Genomic DNA, 20,743 nt, shown 5'->3' on the forward strand with positions numbered 1-20,743 from the left:
TTATTATATGACTGGCACGAGCAGTTTTACATGAAGTTCAAGCTCGTCAAAAAAATAAACCTAGCCATGAGCAGTTTTATGCGAAGTTCAAGCTCATTAAAAAATAAACATAGCAATGAGCAAGTGTTCCCATAAAGTTCAAGCTCATTAAAAAATCAACCCCACCTTTGGTAAATAACCATTGTGATCGCATAATTATCATCTTTTGAACCTTGGTCGTGTTCTTACTATCACCTCCACTCCTTTTTAGCTGATCATACGCCTCCATTTGATTGTTTACCCCTTTTTGAGCAACAACTGCGACGAGTGATTCTATTAGCCACCTTCTTTACACTGTCGTGATTGAAAAGTTCCAAACCTTACCTGGAACGAGTTGCTATCCAAAAACATCACTCATTCCTCAAAAAACAAGTCTCCTTTAAGCTCTTTTCATCTGACTCATAAAATATGAAAAGATTGCCAAGCAATTGGCCTTTCCAACTTGTTAAAGCAATCAAAAGTGCCATCACTCCTCTATATTTTAATCTTTTTGGACCTAAGGGATTATTACACAAAAAGATCGAGCACTTATCTTGTTCGGCTCATTAAAACTATCGAAAATTCATCCCTTTCGTATTATTTTATAATTTTTCAAACTTAAGGGATTCTATTACGAAAATGGACGACTAGAGTTGCCTTTCCATCCCTTTTAGACTCTCTAAAATTGAAAAGGACTGAGTTATATTTGTCTTTAAACTCGTTAAAACAATAGTGACAAACTTGTCCATGGAGACAAGAGCAAGTTTCGCTGTCACTAAGCTTGTTAAAACATAGCGATAGGTTTTCCTGAAGGGAAAATTATAGAACAAGCATATGTTATCCTCCTCAAGCTTGACAAAAGTAAAGAGGTACTAGTCAACAATGACTAGGGAAAAAGGGAAGAAAACTTGAATAGCTTCATTGGTAGCAGGTCACTCTTGAACATGACACTTTCACTCCGTCAGCATGATTGAGTCGGGTTGGGTTATTCCATTCACTGGTCATATCACCATTAGTCCGCCATACCATCCATTTTTTGGGTTAACGCTACCAGCCCATTTCAGTGTTGCCAATGTGCTCAAGAGAAGTCGCTTAGAGAATTCACCAACCTAGCTAATGTCTCATTCACTGCAATTCCTTCATTCTCCATTTTTTCATGACCGCCGCCCTGAACCTTGTATCATCGGATCGTTTTCACCTCCACAAAATCATTTGATCCGTTCCATGTCGTAGATGTGGGATTCATTAAGGCCCTCCTGCGATAGGTCACTTCTTGTCGACATCAGCTCATTATCAGAGAAGTTGACTTAGGAACACGCCTTTCACTACTTTGAAGCTTTCATGCCTCAATGGCAAGTTTCTCACTTCTGATGACAGGTTTACATAAATGGCCTTTGACAAAAAGATTTTACGTGGTGTTCGATCAACTCATGTATTCACACCACGTGAATTGTACTGTAGTACCTTGAGGGTCATCATCATCATCGGTGATTCCTCTCATGCCTGTTAACAACTTACATCATTGGCCGGTAATCAAGCGATGTCTTTCCATGTTTCACATCAGAACATCTTTTCACATGGATCGACTTGTACTTCAGGCGAAGATTGAACGAGTTTGAAGACCCTGGATCTACCTTCATCCATATGGGCTGTGATATATTCAAAAAAATAAAGACATCAAATGTACATCATAGTTGCATAGATAATCATCCAAACTAAAGGATGATGGCTCTACCATAATCATCAATCTGCCACACAGACGATTGTCTGTCTTATGTACATAAAAATGAATTTATAAACCTGAGCATGGGAATGCCCGCCTCAGCTAGATCATGAAAATATTGTGAAGATAATGTACTATACTGTATCTTATTATAGGTCACCTTCCAGTTTGAAAAACCTCGGATCCTCATTATAAAGAATTTCACCCGACATCAAAATATTTACGACCTCATGCTTCAGGGGGCAACTGTTATAGACATATTTGGGAACTGCAACCCTAGTCACATATGTGCATAAACCGAGGGCTCATAAACCCCTAAAGGTGTTGTTTCATACCCTAAAAGAGCAAGGTCAGCTAATTACATCATCTACCAAAAGTTCTCCATGAAAAACTACTCAAAACTGGTCAAAACAGGACCATACAGACTACTCCATGCATAGGGTGTGATGCATCTCACCTATGGCACATGGGAGGTGTGATGCATCTCACCTATGACACATGGGAGGTGTGATGCATATTGGAAAGCCCTTTTGTAGGGTGCGATGAGCGAGAGTAGACAAATGGCAGAAGCAATTTGGTAGGTGGAAACCCAGAGAATCTTTGAGAAACTGCTCATATGACACTCGCCTCTCTGAATTTGCCCAGGGATGAGTAAGAGATCTGAAATCTCCAAGTCGAACCAAGAGCTATCAGTGAAATGACACTAATAAAAATCTCAGAAGCTGGCTCACTCTCCAGTAAAGATATATATATGGATCCCTCATCAAAGAGATCCAGAGGCTGGAATTTTGTAATTTGTAAGGAAGTGTTGTTGGTTTCTCTTTGAAGGCATTGTTGGGTGATCTTGCTTTTTATGAGGTGAAGAGGGCTTTCATGCTGGGAGGATGATGTTGGATCAGACGGCTTGTTTGTAATCCTCTCTTCTACTAATTCTATCAATAAAGCTATTTGAGTTTTCCTACATATGCTTGTATATCTCTGAATCTTTTATTTGTATATGCATTTATATGGTTAAATGTACATCTGATCCTACATTGTTTATGGTTATAGATCTCTATTATTTGATGGTATTTTGTTTCCTTGACTCTAGAGGTGTTCTTTGAAGCGGTACAAGTGAGAAAGGAGTGGCGAAAGTTCTATCAAGGGAGAGAGGAAACGAGCAAGGAGACTAGAAAAATATTGAGGTTGGTACTCTCTGCTTCTCTCTCATCTATCTCTCATAAAGGAAAACAAAAGTGACTTTAGTTTGTTTGCTTCTAATATAGCTACCCGTCTTAGTGGGACAAGCAGCTCTGAATGGACACTAGCTTTCCCGATAACAACTCTCCTGGGCATCCGATCGACAACTGGATTAGAACCAATCAACCATGCCTTGTTTGCAGATGATTCACTTCTATTGGGAGTAGATTCCACTAAAATGGAGAAGGAATTCAATGGGACCCTGCAGAGCTTTTGTACCATTTCATGAGCGCTCATTAATAAAAGAAAAAGTGCAGTGTACAGCTGGAACACAAAGGAGAAAACCACACTTCGAATTGCTAGAATCTTGGACTTTCCGGGCTATGCCTCCTAGGACAAAATTCAATACCTTAGACTACCTTTAACTCTGGGGGAAAACCAAGCCCCACTCTGGAATGAAGCCATCAACAAGATTAAAACTAAGATAACTGCTTGGGGTGGGTAGTGGCTTAACTACGCTAGCAAGCTAATCATCATAAAGTCTGTCCTTTCCTCTCTCCCTATCCATTAGGCTTCCTTCCTCCTGGCACCAAAGGCAATCACAGATCAAATCTCACAGCTGCTCAGAAACTTCCTATGGCAGGGAGGCAAAGGAAACAAAAAGAAATTTCAATTAGTAAGTTGGGACAAAGTGAAAAGGCCAAAGTTGGAAGGTGGTCTCTAGATTAGAGACCCTGGACTAGCAAACATCGCCTTAGGTGGAGAAATCCTTTGGCATCTCTACTCCAATAAACACCACCCAGTTAGCCAAATCCTCTGAAATAAATACCTCAAAGTAGTCTCATTTAGAAATCTCCAAGCAGATAGAGTTCCCAAAGGCACATCACTCTAGAATCTTTGCAGAAAAGGGCTTTTAAGCTTCCAAAACTAGCTCTACAGGGTGCCTGGCAATGGAGAAAATATCATGATATGGCAAGATAAAATCATGGGAAATTCCCACCTTGAACACACAGTGGAATTAGCTAATCTCCATGGCTGGATCTCTCAACACAGATTGCACATTATAGCCGCCATTTCTGTCTAGGACAGCCAAGGGAACTGGGAAGATTGGGTCTTCCGCAACCTGCCAGCACATCTATTACATCAAAAGCACATTCTCTTGGATAAGCAGAAGGGCATGAAACCAGTTAACCTACATACACCAGATCTCTTGAGCTGGGAGAAGACAGGGGTCTACACCCCTCAGATTGGCTTTGCACCCTTGCAACCCACGAAAAATCAAGTCGTCAACCCTTCCGTCTGGTAATGCACATGGGACACTTATGGTATTCCCAAGGTGAATTTCTTCACTTGGTTACTTATCCACAGGAAAGTGCTGGCAGGCAAAAATCTTTCCCACATAGGCATTATAGGGTCACACTGGTGAATTTTGTGTAGATTGGAATCCGAAAATGCAGATCAGCTCTCTGTAAGTTGTGCCTTTACTCAATCGGTATGGGCCCTCGTCCTTCATGGTCTCAATGCACCCACCCCTATCTAGTGCAATGTAGTGGAAATTTTCTCCACTTGGACTGAATGGTACCCTAAGGTCCTTAAAGCAAATTCTCTGCGGAATCGGATCTGGCACTCCATTCCCAAGTTCATTTGCTGGAAACTCTTGCTCACCCAAAATAATTGGATATTCAACAATGTACCATCCTCTCCCTTGTTTGTGGTAGCCAAAGCTAAGTCTGTCCTGATGGAGGCTCTAGGGAACTACCCCAGTAAGCTAGATAACACTCTCATAACTGAAGGACAAAGCTGGCTAGGTACCCTTCTCACTTGGGTCAGCAGAGAAGTACCTACTTGCCCCATCTTTAATCCTACTTGGGGCATCAAAACACCAGATACAAAGTTCCAAACCTGGTAGAGGAAGCAGTGAAAGGTAACCATTTTCTTCGATGGTGCCTCCATAGTTAACCCAGGGATCTCTAGTGCTTTTGGAGTGGTCTACTCTCAGGATGGTTCCTGTATAGATAACTACAACTCGGGTCTAAGACAGAGTACTGACAACCAGGCAGAAATTCTAGGGCTTCTTAAAGATTGTCAGATTGCCCAGGAACATGGTCACATAACTCTCCAAGTCTTCGAAGACTCAAAGCTCTTGATTAAGACAATAAACTCAGATGAGAACCTAAGCAATCCGGCTTTCAACAACACTCTCCAGAGCTTGCGGGGCTTGCTGAGTTTCTTTACCTCTTCCTCCTTCTTTCACATTCTCCGCACCTCAAATAAGGAGGCAGATATCAAAGCCAATGAGGGGTATTGTTTGACTCAGGGGTTTCTAAAAAAAACTCAGATGATCCTATATGGACCAACATTCCATAGATTAATAGCGTTGCACCAAGAAAAACATGCCCCAAGCAACCGTTGGATCTCAGTAATCAATGATCCAGATCTAGCATCAGATGAACCAATTACAACTACTAGAACTAATCATTGGAGCAGAACAAGGGTCATCGCTCATGAAAGGGCGCGAAAGTTAACGAAGGAGAAGGGCAGTTTTCTAGCCACAAGTAGTTTTTTAGGTGGCATCAGTAGTGGTAAGTGGTATCATGAGCTTGGCTCCGATTCCATAAAGAGGAGGACACGTAGCAACGACAGAGGGTGAGGAAACTGCTTTATTGGGCAGTTAACCCATGGGTTGGTTATCAGCCTGAAACATATGGGAACCGTCAGATCTAATGGAAATATACCAACGGTGGAGATTCAACATATAGGTTGGCAGATTGGGGATTGGGGTTTGGTAGAGACACAACCTTCTGCGATGGGCCGATGGGTGTGGACCTGATGTGGTAATATGCCCCAGCCTAAAAAATGTCTGAAGTCCGAAATGGGAAAGAACCGTCAGATCTAACCAAAGTAGATCAACAGCAGAAGTTCATTTTACAAGTTGGCTGATCAGGATTGGGGTTTGGTAGAGCAAGGAGCATTGCCAAGGTCTGGTGGGCGTGGACCCAAAGTGGTTATATGTAGGAACCCAAAAAGTTTGAAGTCCGACAACTTAAATCACATATCAGTCGTGGAGGAGACGTATTGCAAAGGGAGCCGAGGATCTGCTGATTCCTGATACCGATAAAGGTGGAACCTTGAATTGTGTGCCAAGATTGTACTAAGGGAAAAAATATTGCTTTGTGGAAATTCTCTTCTTAATGGTTCATAAAAATTCAACACTAACGGAAGTTTTTAGGGGATATTCATATGCATTCAATTTTAAAATCCCTGACAAGTATCTAGCGGCCTTAACTTTCGGGGGCCAATTGCATCGCCAAAAGTATAAGTCTTTGTCCCTATACCGCCGATAGCTTTCCTCTGATGCGATTTCTCAGGGCTCGCTAATCGCTCATTTTTGTGTCATAAGGAACCTCTTTATAACCTTCGATCGCCGACGAGATGAACCTTTAAGTCTCAAACCTTTAAAGAAAAAATGCTAGGAATAGAAAGGCACAATGATCTTAAAGTTTCCTTGTAATCTCAGTTGATTAGGCCATGGCTCAACCATTGATCTATAATATATTAACCATTCTAGTTAAAAAAGAAAATCATAATATGGTCAAAGATACGTATTATTATTGGGAAAAAATCCATTTATGCGAAATGTAAATTTGTTTTCAAAAACTATATACTGATGTTCTAAAACAACTTGCAAGAGTCCTTACATGGAAGCCTCATAAAACACAACCTTTTATACTCTCCAAATATTATGCAAAATAGCTATATCTTCGTAGCTCGAGCATTTATATTTTTTTTCTCTTATGTCAAGGAAAAATTATTGAATGAGAAGGTTTTTTTGATTATTTACTAAATAGTGTTTTCTTTTTTTACTTTGTTTTTTTAAAGTAAGAAAAATGATTTTAAAAAAGTTATCATATCCTTTGTAATGTCGTTATTAGTTAAAATGTAGTTTTTTCAATGTTGGTTTTAATTTTATATAATTAATTTTTATAAATATTTTTTTATTAATAAGTAAGTATTTTAATATAGAAATTCAAATTAAGAAAATTTCAATGATTTTTCAACAATTATTTACAATATATATAATAAAAATTGTATTTCACATATTTTATAAATGTCTAATCTATTAATATTGGATTAAAATATAATCATATTCCAAACATAGGAAAAATCATGGCTTGAACCACTATATACCACAAAACTATTGAAAGTGAAATCCTTGTGCTGAAAACCATAAAAACGGATGCAAACAAAATAACCAAAATATTTTTCACGGGCTTTGATCCCCGCAACAACTGTATTTTTGAAACAAGAGGGGTTGTTTTCCTCCTTATGAACCCCTATTGTACCCACCCCATCAGAAAAACCATGCAAAGAATCTAACACATACACAACATTCTCTAACATGTTGTTTCCTTTGCATAAAAGAGGTCACAAGAGTAGATGATCAACAATCCATGGCACCAATGCCCATCGTTTCTCTATAAAAAGAGACTTGTTGAGTTCTAAAAGACTTGATTAGTGAATCTAGAATATTCTTCAAGGATTCCACCTTCACCAACAACACCTCCTTGTTTTCATATGAGTCTCTCAAAAAGTAATATTAAACATTAATATACTTTGTTTTATAATGATAAGATGAGTTCTTATCGAGCAAAATTGAATTGCAATTATTTTTATATATCCTTGCAAGTTATTGTACCAACTTAACACCTCCAAATAATATTTTTAATCATATTTATTCCTTTTTGTGTGAGTGAATACCATATATTTAGCTTCTATAGAAATTAATACTACATATTGTATTTTTCTCATCCAACTAATTACTCCTCCAAGTAAGTAAAACACATTACCCACCGGTATAACTTCTATGATTACTCAATAAGCATTAAGCCATATATGTTCAACACTCTATTTAGTATCGATTCTTACAAGTAAAACAATCCTTAAATATTAGTGAAAAACTACCTAAAATCCCTATTTACTCTTTCCCAAGGCTCATTCCCTAATTTTGACATATACTTGTTAAAAGTCCCATTATATTTTTCTTGTAGAAGACGTGTGAAAACAAGTTTACCTACATATGTTTACAAAAATTTCTTCTTCTACAAGATGAACAACTTTTAAAGTCTACATGCGTTTATATATATTTTTTCATTTGTCAATTCTTTTGAATGTCGAGTACAATTGATGGACTTCAAAACAACATTCATATATTGAGACCTGGAAGAAGGAACCTCCATGAAACAACCAAAATGATTTATGGCGAAGGGAAAGAAAGAGTTTGTATGAAAGCTAAAAAACTTCATATGTGGTATACATCAATCACCAAGGATGTGATATGAAAAATTTAATACCTACATATTAGGACTTGGCTTCATAAGGAGCAAGGTGGATCACACTGTTATTTTAAATTTATTGATGATTATATTATTCATATAATCTTATATGTAGATGATATGCTACTCATTATAAATGAGAAGGAAATCATATAGGAAGTGGGAACTTAGTTTTCAATTAATTTTCATATAAATGATCTTCGTTCTTCATATTTCATTGTGGGAATTAAAATAAAAGATATTGAGAAAACAAGAATCTATGGCTAAATCAAAAGAAATATCTCAAGACAATATTCCATAGGTTTTATATACAAAAATATAGACCACTAAGCGTGCCTTTTTTTGTAGTTGTAAACATATCTATTAAGTAATGTAACATGACACAAGAGGAAGAAGATGACATGACATGTATCCATGTAACAGTGTGGTTAGAAGTTTTATGTAAACAATGTTCTATACTAGAGTTGAAATTGTACATGCAATGAAAGCGTTGAGTTGGTATATGTCAAATCCAATCAAGTAAAATTGGACAATAGGCAATAAGGTTTTTATGTATTTGCAGGGCACTACTAGTTACGGATTGCACTACCAAGGAAGATTAGGATTGGCTAGAGTGTTAGACATACATGGAATTGTTAATAGACTAGGCTGGAAATATTGATCATAGAAGATCTTCACGTGGATATGTTTTTTACCTATTTGGAGGAGTAATCACTTGGATTAATACGAAATAGTTTATAGTAGCACTCTCAACTACAAAATTTGAACACATAGAATCAAGTAGTATGGTTAGCGATATTTTGTTTATGAAATCGGTTAGTATAACAAGTTGTGATGATAAAATGTGATAGTGAGAGAGTAATATTCATAATGAAGAATCTGGAATATTATTCTAAGGAAAAAATTATTGATGTTGAACATCTCTTTGTTAAAAAGATGATTGAAGAAAAGAAGGTGTTGATCATCAAGGTGGACAATTTGAAGAATGTTGTAGATTGACTAAGAAAAATTATGAGCACTGAGAAGTTCCCTTGGTGTAGAGAAACAATGGCCATTATTGCATTCAATTATTGATCAGGTACTCTTGTGACCCCTTATAAGCAAAGAAAACAACAAGGGGGATAATGTTGTGTATATGTTGTAATATTTGTGGAATTCGTTTCTTCCATTATATATTGTGCCAAATGAAACATGAGGATTACATGGGGGGGGAAGCCTCCTTTTTGGAAGGTTAGGGGGTCAAATCCTCCCTTCGTGGAGATTTAAGGGAAGCACCCCCAACCCCAAAAAATGTTAGGAGACCTTTTGCATCTATTTTGGTATTTTTGGGCATGCGATTTTTTTTCCTTAGTGATTTCGTTGTGCATGGTAACTTAACCTATCTATATTTAGTTTTAGTTAAGGAAATACCATTTTATTATAATTCAATTTATATGAATTGACTATTTATGTGTAACATGCACACACATATTCGATTTTTCAAATTTGTTTTTTTGAAGTAAAATCTCTATGTTTAAATATATGCTTGTCATTCTATTTTTCTATTTTATTTAGTATATCTTTAATAATTAAATATGCATATTTAAAACCTCATTACTTTCTTTCAAATTGGTATAATATATAAAATTAATAAAATTTAGAAATTATTTATTCTCAATATAAAAACTTTTCATTTTTTAAACATAGACTTTTAAAATAGTAATTGAAGTATTGTAGATTTAATAAAATTTCATATTTCTTAATATTTTTCCTAATTTAATATTTCAAAATATATTTTTATAACATTATTAAGAAAATCCTTTAGATAAATCATATTTCAATATTACGTATCAACACCATTAGAATCAATCAATATAATATTTTTAAAATTTCATTTAATTTTATTTTAATTTATTATATACCTATATTTTATTTTATTTTTATATTATAATTTAATATAATAATTTTCTTTCCATGTATATAATTATAATATTTATGCTCTTAATTTTTTCTATTTTATATCTATTACATTGATCATCGCCATTCCATGCGGCAATTAGTTTTTTTTTTATTCTTATAATACATCGCAATTATTTGAAATTTTCATTAAATATCTATATTATTATTACGTATGGGTAGAACATTACTCTAATTATTAGCTATACATTAGGTCAGTGATGGGATTTATTTTAAATTGCACCACTATTTTCTTACAATTGAAGAAATATTCAATTCACGACTTCATTTCGTCATGCTAGAACGTTAGACCCTACATATTTACTCTTTGAAATGCCTTTTCTGTCGACGAATGATCATGAGATTCCAATGACTTTGAATCCTTTATTAAACATTTTAGTTGCGTAGAATATCTTGCAAAATCTAATATAGATAAGATTGGGATTTAAAATCATTAGTATCATAATTAACTTAAAAATAATATGATTTTAAAAAATATTTGGTTCTGTTAAAAGTGATTTGTTGATTAGAAGTATTGAATGTGTCAAAATGTGATACTATTCATTTATTAAAATAAAATAAAATTGGTATAAAATACAATATATAATATATAACTATAAAATGATAGAAAGTCAAAATATAATTTTCATTTATTTATTTTTTTATATACCATATTATCAATTTTTTAAATAGAAAATAGATTAGTAGAGTTGAAAATATGAATATTAACCTCTTTTACAATAAAAAATAACAAATTTAATCCACCTAGGTATGAAGCTTGAAACAATACCATAATGTTTTTTTCCATTTTCTTGTTGAGGCATCCAGCAAATGAAGGGTCTCCAAGTCTCTAAATATTATTACAATATACTGATGAAATGGAGTGTTGATGAGGTGTTTTCACCTATGACATCTCTCAAATAAAATATAAACATATTTTTGAAACTCACATACAAGACATTTTTCCAGAGAAAAATATGGTTGTTTCGTTTGCCCAATTTTGTCCCATATGTAGTTAAAGTCATTCGATCCTCTAGAAAAATATTGAGATGAAAGCTCTAGATAAGACATGCCTATATAAGAAAGTGATTATAAGCTACTCTCACGAAGTCAATAATGTTTGTGAAGAAGTGTTATACAATAATATAAATTTTGCTCTTATGTGTTGTTTCATTTACTTTTGTGGGCTTTTGCGTTGTGTTTTCTCTCAATACTCTATTTGAATATTATAGACCTTTTATCCCATAGTCGATTTCGAGTCTACACCAAATTTTGGGATTGTCCATAGTTTTTCATCACATTTTAATATAACAACTGGTATGAGAGTGTTATGGTTTTTTTTTAGTCATTGGTGTGTCCCAAGTTGTTGAGGAGAGTTACAAGCATGGAGATAGTGATATTAAGTGATATGGAGAAATCAAATGGGGATAATTTTTCCCTATGGAAGGCACAAATGTATGACATACTAATTTTAAAGGATTGGTATTTTCAAAATGAGGAAGTAAGGAAAAATCCATCATTGATGTCAGAGGAAGACTAGAATAAGCTGGACAAAAAGGTAATCACCACAATTCATGATTGGTTATGAAAGAACATATATTTTTATGTCATTGGAGAGAATACTATATAAGGTGTATGGAAAAAATTTCATGATAATATAAGAAAAAGAAGATAAGGAACAAAGTTTTCTTGAAAAATATGTTACACAATCTCAAGATGAAGGAACGTGCTTTAGTGGCGTAAAATTTGAACAATTTCAGTACAATTATAAGTTTGCTCAGCTCTATCAAAATTATTTCCGATGATGAGATTAGAAACATCCTATTCTTGAGCTCTATGTTGGATAGATGGGAGAATTTCATAATAGTTATTAATGTTTCAACACTTGCAAGCATGTTGAAGTTTGATGACATTAGTAGTAGTCTAATGAAAGAGGAGTTATTGCATAATTATATGACTAAAATGAAGAGATGAGAAGCTATAACCTTCACGGATCATGGCAAGAAGATTGATTGAGCACGTTAAGGGTGTTCAAGGTCAAGAGGAAGAGTGAAATTAAAGGAATATATAATCACATGATTTTATTATGGGAATCTAGGACATGTGAAAAAGGAATGATGAGTTTGAAAGTGGGAGAATAAGGAACAAGAATTAGGTAACACAAATAAAAACCAACTAGCACAAATGAAGTTAAACTAATGTTGTATCTGAAGAATGTGATGCTTTATTTATGATTTGACAAGAGGACTCATGCTTCTATATATCTAGTTGTAGCCTTCATTAGATATTTGATTCTCGGTCATCTCATCATGCAACTCTAACAAAATTTCATTGCATATGATTAGAGTAGGAGATTTTCAAATCAAGTCAAAAGGGGGGCAAGATATTTTTTTGAAATAAGTCAAGCCTCTTCGAGAAATGTGCATGAGCCTAATCTCCATGGTAAAATTGGATGATGAAGAAAACAGTAGAAGATTTGGAAAAAGCGGCTAGAATATGATTAAAGGAGCATTGGTCATGGCCACAAGGATCAAACACCAAAAACCTTCATACATTGAGGGAAAAAACATAAATGTTAGTTTTCCTTGTTTTTTCAAAATAAGTAATTTTTACAGAATTATGGCATAGGTCCCTAGGTCACATGTGCAAGAAGGGTTTAAAAATCTTCACCATTAAAAATTTGATTCTAGGTTTGAAATCCTATAGTCTTGAATTCAGTGAGAATTGTATATATGGTATTCAATGAAGGGTTTCATTTCTTTGAAACGGCCATGAATGACAAAAAACTCTACCAGAATTAGTAGATTTTAATGTATTGAGGTATATCAATATTAAGTCACTAGGGGGAGCCTCATACATTGTGACATTTGTAGATGATGAATCCAAGAAATTTTTGGCCTACGTCAAGAAAACTAAAGGAGAAGTATTTGAAATATTCTAAAATTTCCATGTTTTTATTCAAAGGGAAACTAACAAATTATAAAATCATTTAGAAGAGACAATGGTGGATAATACTACAGAAGTGCCTTTAAGGACCATTTTAATAGGTCTTGTATAAAACATAAGAATATTATTCTTGGTACTCCTCAATCCAATGGTTTTGTAGAAAGGTTGAAATGAACTATCATGGAGAAGGTTAGGAGTGTGTTGTCAAATTCAAGGTTGGAAAAGAACATTTAGGAAGAAGTTGTAAGGACAAACTATTACATAAATAATCGATCGCCTTATACAACCTTGGATGGTGGCACCCCTACAAAGGTATGGAATGAAAATAAGGTGTAATTTATTCACGCCTCAACTTTTTTGAATGTGAAGTATTTTTTCATATTCGCAAAGAGGAAAGAACTAAGCTACATGATAAATCCATGAAATTCATTTTTCTAGGATATGTTGATCACGAGTTTGGCTACTGACTATGGGATCCAGTTAAAAATAAATTTATTAGAAGAAAATATTTCATATTTAGTGATTTGGAAAATTTTAAGAAGTATGTAGGAGATAAGGAGATAAAAAAGATGTTGATAGGCTGATAGAACAACAAGAACATATTCCACTACTACAAGAAAATGAGCGTGATGGACATGAAGATGAACAAGAATTGCAAGGGTCCAATTGCAGCTAATCCAAATTAGATCATTATATTGTTTTTCATCCATATTGATGCATTTTGAGTGGAGAAGGTGGAGGAATCAACTTACAGGATGGTTTTTACTGGCGGGACCCAGTTTCGCGAAATGGGGTCTCAAACGTTTCCGGAGCATTTTGAGACATCAAATGACAATTTTTGGGGGTAAAAATTTTCCACTTTACCATCACACCTTTTGATACTATTGTACACATAGAAATATTTCCAACAGTGCAAGAATCACGTTAATGAGAGTTCGTATGTAAAAGTTATGCCACTAAGAAGTTGACCTTATTGTTCTCACACCTATAGTTCGGGAGGATGTCGTGCCAGCCTCCATTATTCATGGAAAATGGGCTATCCACATGTTTTTGATGTAAAATATTCTAGAAGAGTCTATTTTGTAACTCTAGTTAACAGTTGATATAGTCAAACTTAACCACTAGTAGGCTAACTGGTTGTGTTATAACCGGGCCACTAGGAGGAAGAGGAATTCCATTCTTTCGAGAGAATTTTGTTTCATAGTTGAGCAATGATAGCCCGGAGAGATAGGGGTAGAGCACAAAAAGAGGATTTGTGCCCTGTAGTAGCCCACGGGCCAGAAACATTACTTCTTTGTATCTGAAGCCATATTTCCAAACAGAGAAAGAGAGCGTAGTAGCGTCACCTTCCAGCTCGGTTTTCCCCTGAAAGGGTTTCCGAGAGAGCATATCTTGTGTATTAGTGTGAGTGAGATTATTTTTTCATTCCCTACTTTTCTTCTTGATTTACTTTTACATGCATCCACTAATTATAGTTAATTTTATAGATCTAGAACTTAAATAAAACTGTAATAAGGTAAAATCTCATATTTTAATATAATATTAAAATATTTGTTGTGACAAACTATCGAGTGGAATATCCACGACAATTTACGGATTAGCAACAGTCATTGCAAGATGTCCAACCAAAAAAAACATTGCGAGAGGTGAAGTTGAAAAGCACTCCACCACAGTTGGTTTGAATGTCTACTAGGCCTCACCAGACCTCATAGAGGTGCCATCCCTTAAACTATATTTTGGTCACTAATGAAGGAGAGCCTTACTATTTTCAAGAATCTTGTCAAGATGATCATATCAAGGAATTGAAGGTGCCTGTGTGGGAAGAAATTGGCTCCCTATTAAAAAATCAAACACGGGATTTGAGGATGCTTCCAAAAGGAAGATGGTCCCTACAGAACAATGGTATTCAAAATCAAGCATGAGTGTGAAAGAAGGGGTACAAGGGAAGACTAGTAGCAAAGGGTTTTTCTCAAAAAGGAGGTATTTATTTTAATAAATTATTCTCACCTTCCTTTATGGTGAATTAGAGGAGGAGATTATATGGAGCAACCTAAAGGATTCAATGTAAAAGGTAAAGAGAATCTAGTTTGTAGAATGAGGAAGATCCTTTATGGGTTCAAACAAGAACCTTGCTAGTGGTACAAGAAATTTAACTCATTCATGTTGATGTGTGGTTTTAAAAAACTAGAAGCTACCATTATGTGTATATCACAATGTATGAGCATGAGAAATATTTTATACTATTACTATATTTGGATGTCATGCTCATTGGTGGACATGACGAGTTAATGATTAACATGTTAGAAAATGATTTGGGAAACCAATTTGCGATGAAGGATTTGGGTTCAACACAATAGATATTGGGAATGAATATTATTCATGATAGAAGAAACAAAAACCTATGGCCGTGAGAAGAAAATATATTGAGAAGGTGATTAGCGGGATGAACATGAAGGTTTCTAAGCCACTTAGTACCCCTCTTGCAACCCACTTCAAACCAAACACTAATTTATGGCCTTGTGATGACATGAAGAAAGAAGAATTGAGTAGGGTTCCTTATGCTTCAAGAGTTTGCAACTTCAAGTATGCCATTGCATGTGAAACTTCTAGTATGACATCGTATGTACATGACTAAATATTTCACATGAACCTGGAATAGTGAGTAGAATCCTTCCTAATCTGGGAAAACAATAGTGGCAAGTAGTAAAATGGATTTAGAGGTATCTCAAAGGTACTAGTCATTATTGGTTATGTTTGGAAAAATTATATTGTGCTTGAAATATTTATAAATGGAGATATGGTTGGAGATGTGGAGACTTGAAAGTCCACCACTCGTTATCACATTTGTAGGCACAACAATATCTTGGGTATCTAGCTTACAAAAAAAAACCAGCTCTTTCCACAACTACAACAGAATACACGCTACAACCAACGGAATGATGGGGATGAAATGATTCCTTGGGGAGATAGGAATAAAACAAGAGAAATATGTGTTGTATTGTGATAGTCAAAGTGCTATTTATTTAGCAAAAAATCCAACATTCTAGTGATGAACCAAGCACATTGGTCTAAGGTACCACTCGATACAACATGTGTTGAAGGAAGGACATTTCAGTTTGGAAAATATTCATATAGCTAAGAATCCTAATGATACGCTTATGAAGATATTTCCAAATGACAAGCATGAGTTATGTAGAAGCTCGGTAAACCTCACAGTAACTTAATGCACAAACCTGGAGTAATGATTGTAACATATTCCTCCATTTAGCTTACTGTGGGAGAATGTCCAGGAATGAAGCAAAAGAAGCTTCTTGAAGTTTCCATAGATTATTCGAAGAGGCTGAGACAAAGTGTTTATGAGGTTTTTTTACCACTAACAACTCCCAAACAAAGCATAGTCAAATTTTAGAAACACGCACGACAATTTTTTCCCAAAAAAATTGTATGTTTTCATAGCACAATTTTATTAAAAAAATAATTAAAAGCATTGAATACAACAGGCAAAAAACTCTAAAAATGAAAGTTATAGAAAATTCTCTAAAGATGAAGGTTATAGAAAATTCATGTCTATATAAATAAGTGATTGTAAACTCTCATGCCAAATAAGTAAGGCATTTGAAGAAGTATAATACAAAACTATAATTTTGGCTTTTATGTGTTATTTAATTTCATTTCATTTTTTACTGTGGGTTTCATTGTTGTGTGTTCTCTTTATAATGTATCTGAATATTGTAGCTCTCTGTGGGTTTCATTGTTGTGTCTTCTGTCTATAATGTATCTGAATATTGTAGCTCTTTGTGGATTTCATTGGTGTGTCTTCTCTTTATAATTCAGATCTGAATGTATCTGAATTTTATGATGTATCTGAATTTGGAGTCTACATCCAATATTTTTTTTTTTAATGGTTCGTAGCCGTTCATCATGTTTTAATCTAACATTTTTAGACTTTCTTAAGGAAATAATACATCCAAATTTTTATTATTATTATTATTGTTGTCCGTAGCCGTTTATCATGTTTTAATCTAACATTTTCAGTCTTTCCTAAAGGAAATAATATGACCAGTTGTTCTGCGTGGAATTCGTAGAAAATGCCTGGATTTGATGCAATCTGCTAAAACCTTCAATCATTCCAAAATGGTTACAGTTGAGAACATAAATTACACAAATTCAATCCACATATAATCTTTAAGAAGTTTCACAAGTTCAACACACATCTAATGAAGGCCGCGAAATTGAGAACTAAATTACAAACGTACAGAGAAATCCAGGGAAATGAAACCAATCAACTGATGTGTTTGTCAGCTAGCTGGATTGTATCGTTCAGTCCAATTCATGTAGTAAACAAAGTTTTCTTTGATATGGTTAATGCAAGAGAGGATAGTAAGCAGCTTCTGGCGACCACTTATCTTCTTGATGGGTCGGATCACGTACTACCTTTCGATGGCCCTCAGAGGTTTTGATTGTCCCCATAAGTTGTAGGCCACCTTTTAGTCGAGAAAGGGATAGAGGAAGCAGAAAAAGGGACGTTGGATTGACAATCCGAATGAGGGGTTGCACTCGCTGCACTTGCAGCATGATCCGTCGCATATAAGGCAAGCATTGATCCTTTCCATTTGCTGGGAAGTGAGAGCTGATCGCCATTGGTAGATATTAATGTCCTATCGGTTGAGCCTGACTGAGATTTTCTAGTGCCTTGACTGATCATGGAGGTGATAGCATTTGCAAGTGCAACTGTGAAGTTGGGATCCGATGTAAGAACAGCAGTTGCAGCACCGACAGTATCAGCTAAAGAATGCTGTGATCCGGGTGAATTATTGCACTTTGCAGCCGCCTCTGCAATGATGTTTTGAATCAAAGTTTCCGTAGAATATATTGATGAAGCCCCTTGAATCGCTCTTGAAGGATCGGCTGTTGTTGGTCGTTGTTGCAGGAACTGCTGGCTCTCCATATCATACTTTGCGCCAAGAGGAGAAGGCTTGCCGTATGCATGAGGTTGGCTGTAGTAGACGCTATTATTATTCCAGAGATTTGACCCTGACGGCGGTGTCAACGAATGGTCCGAACCGGCCGATCGATATCGAAATGAGGTGTGGAAGTTGGTGGTTAATGACGGTCCTGCTGATCCGCGCATGCGCATGTTTGATTCTGGATAAGGCATATTTGTGAGGTCTAACGTGATTGAAGGAAGTGAATGGGCTGAAGTGGACATGTTAGGACTAGAGCCAACGAATTGACCAATTCTTCTATTCCCGTCCACAAGAAAGTATGAGTTGGCATTCATGGCTTCTAGGCTTAAGGTAGAACCACAAGTAAGCATGGAAGCTGCTGCAGAAGTAGTGGAAGCCATGGCAGTTGCAGCAATAGGAAGAGGGTGATTGTGCGTCCCTTCGTATGTGGTGATCAATATAGACATGTCTTCAGGACATCTTTGTACCTGCATATAGCAGTAAATACAAACATTTAAACAAAATTTCAGGTCCATGGGCCGAGACAAGAAAATTAAAACTGTTCCTATGCATTTTATCAATCCCAATGTTCAGTTTAACCTTCTAAATCGTCGTTCCTTCTAAAATTCTAAAACACCCTTTATAAACATCTTGTATATAACCATATGTTCCTTTAACAGGTTAATAAAGTCATAGTGACCTGCTTCCGGACCGGACATCCTGGGGAGACTGTGCAGCGATAATATGCTCTAGGACAGGGATTTCCCTTGGCTATTTTTTGACCATACTTCCGCCATTGACAACCGTCGTTCATCTGAGAAGTGAAACGTAAATTATTACGCAATGCTCCCAAAATTCATTGGAAACATATTGAAGCGTTCAGCAGAACTTGCCAGTAATGTATCTGCAACTGTGCAACATGCTATATCTATGTTATATATATCATGGGTGTTTTATTTACAATATGTTTTGCATTTATTTCATTGGGTTCTCTTTGTTAGATATACAACTTTTTGGGTTCAACAATGTTGGTATTTGCTACACTATCAAATTTTCCCATTGAAATCCTGTGGTATACTAGTTTAGATCAAAGGATTTACTGTTTGTGTTTCGCATCTAGCCCGCACAGATACTCTGGCTTTTCTCAGAGGGGGTGCAGTTTCTTCGTTCTTGATCGTGTCATGTGAAGTCTTCATTGTTTTGTTTGGCGTCCAAGATCCACCTTCTTGTGCATACATATTTTCATCCTTAACCAGAGAACCGCTTTCAGGACTAAGGCATGCCTGGCTTTGCACGGTGTCCGTCTTTATTAAACCGCAACCTGATCTTGTGGGAGTACCACTCGGCGAGAGGGTCCCGTCAACAGACTCTGCGCTTGTTTCTTCGTCCCTTAATTCTAATGTTAGGTTTAAGCCCTTCAGATTCTTTACTGGTCCCCATTCCACAAGTCTTCCTCTGCTTTTATTGAGCATCAATTTTTCAGTTTCTGCTGATGGATTTGTGCAGAGGGAGAGTGCCACTAGTTGAGATTCATCTTCAGGGCGTTGCGAGTCCTGAATTGCAATGGAACAACAATTGTCATCTCCTTCAACAGAGCTAATCTATTGAAGTAAGCACCGAAAAGCAGATGCTACTGAATTTAGAATCTGTATATTCTAAGCATTGATCTATCTGATGCATCGATCTTAATTGTTCATGATGAGTATTTGTCAAACTCACCCGCTCTCTCAGTTGGGCGTTGTCTTCGTGCTTTTGCTGCATAACTCTGAACAGATCCATCTGGAGATTATGATAATTGCTGAATATCCGAGCCAAATCCTTTCTCAAAGTATCATTCTCCTCTTTTAGTCGGCACATTTCTATGCCCAAACTTTCAATCTGTTAACAAACATTCAAATAAATAAGTGACTCATACAATCTATATATCGCAAGAAGCTAAGGCTATTGAAATATAGAGTAAACAATTCGCACGTTGTCCGCTGTTAATGGGAACGATGGATTAGATTCGAATCTAAGCAGCGAGAACTGACCCTTCGGATGAAAAAGTTTGTAAAACTCAAAGAGAACTAATGCTTGCTTTGGCAAAAAGGAGAATTTCAAGATTAGGTGGTCGTGCCGTAATTGCACCTTGTGCTAGAGCAAGAAAATTAGAACACTGAATGATGCGTGAATATCTCAATTGTATACAAAGTCTACAACTCTGCGCTATAAAGAGGAACATTGCTGTACCAAAGATGTTTAGAACTTTAAAATATTTCTACTTTTCGACTTTTCTGCGCTGAGTTCTACACAAGAAGATAGTTCTATCAAAGATCTTAAGAAAAAAAGGGATTTAAACCATTTCTATTAACGCATGAAAGCATAATCTGTATTATCTGTATTTCAATAGTAATAAATACTTCTAATTTCGACTTAAAAAATTATAATTATAATTCTCTCTGGCAGACTAGGGAATTTAAACTCTGATTTTTTTTGAGGGATTTTTTGAGGGATGGTTAGAGGAACAATCACATGGTAGATGTTAATTTATTTGGAAAAATTAATTCCAACTACCTATTCAGTGTCCACTTATCACAATTTGAGTTGAGTTCCAGATCCATCATTAAATATTGATTTCTTTTGGATAATCTATTAAACTGATTTTGAATATTGAAAAGAGCATC

At 35.6% G+C, this 20,743-nt stretch overlaps 1 protein-coding gene across 1 annotated transcript; it reads right to left on the reverse strand.

Annotated features, from left to right (window-relative positions):
• Positions 1 to 17,441: 17,441 nt before the first annotated feature.
• LOC149181630 (WRKY transcription factor 72A-like) lies at positions 17,442 to 19,952 on the reverse strand. The gene is made up of 4 exons (XM_089418368.1): positions 19,800 to 19,952; positions 19,181 to 19,633; positions 18,781 to 18,894; positions 17,442 to 18,568 (listed from the first exon to the last, which is right to left on the reverse strand). Exons 1-4 carry the CDS (start codon positions 19,935 to 19,937, stop codon positions 17,582 to 17,584), a joined length of 1,692 nt encoding a protein of 563 aa, XP_089274494.1. The 5' UTR covers positions 19,938 to 19,952; the 3' UTR covers positions 17,442 to 17,581.
• Positions 19,953 to 20,743: the final 791 nt, after the last annotated feature.

This window comes from Pinus tabuliformis, chromosome 3_2 (assembly GCF_031772625.1).
Source record: "Pinus tabuliformis cultivar Carrire ecotype Pingquan chromosome 3_2, CPIR1, whole genome shotgun sequence".
Lineage (NCBI taxonomy): Eukaryota > Viridiplantae > Streptophyta > Pinopsida > Pinales > Pinaceae > Pinus > Pinus tabuliformis.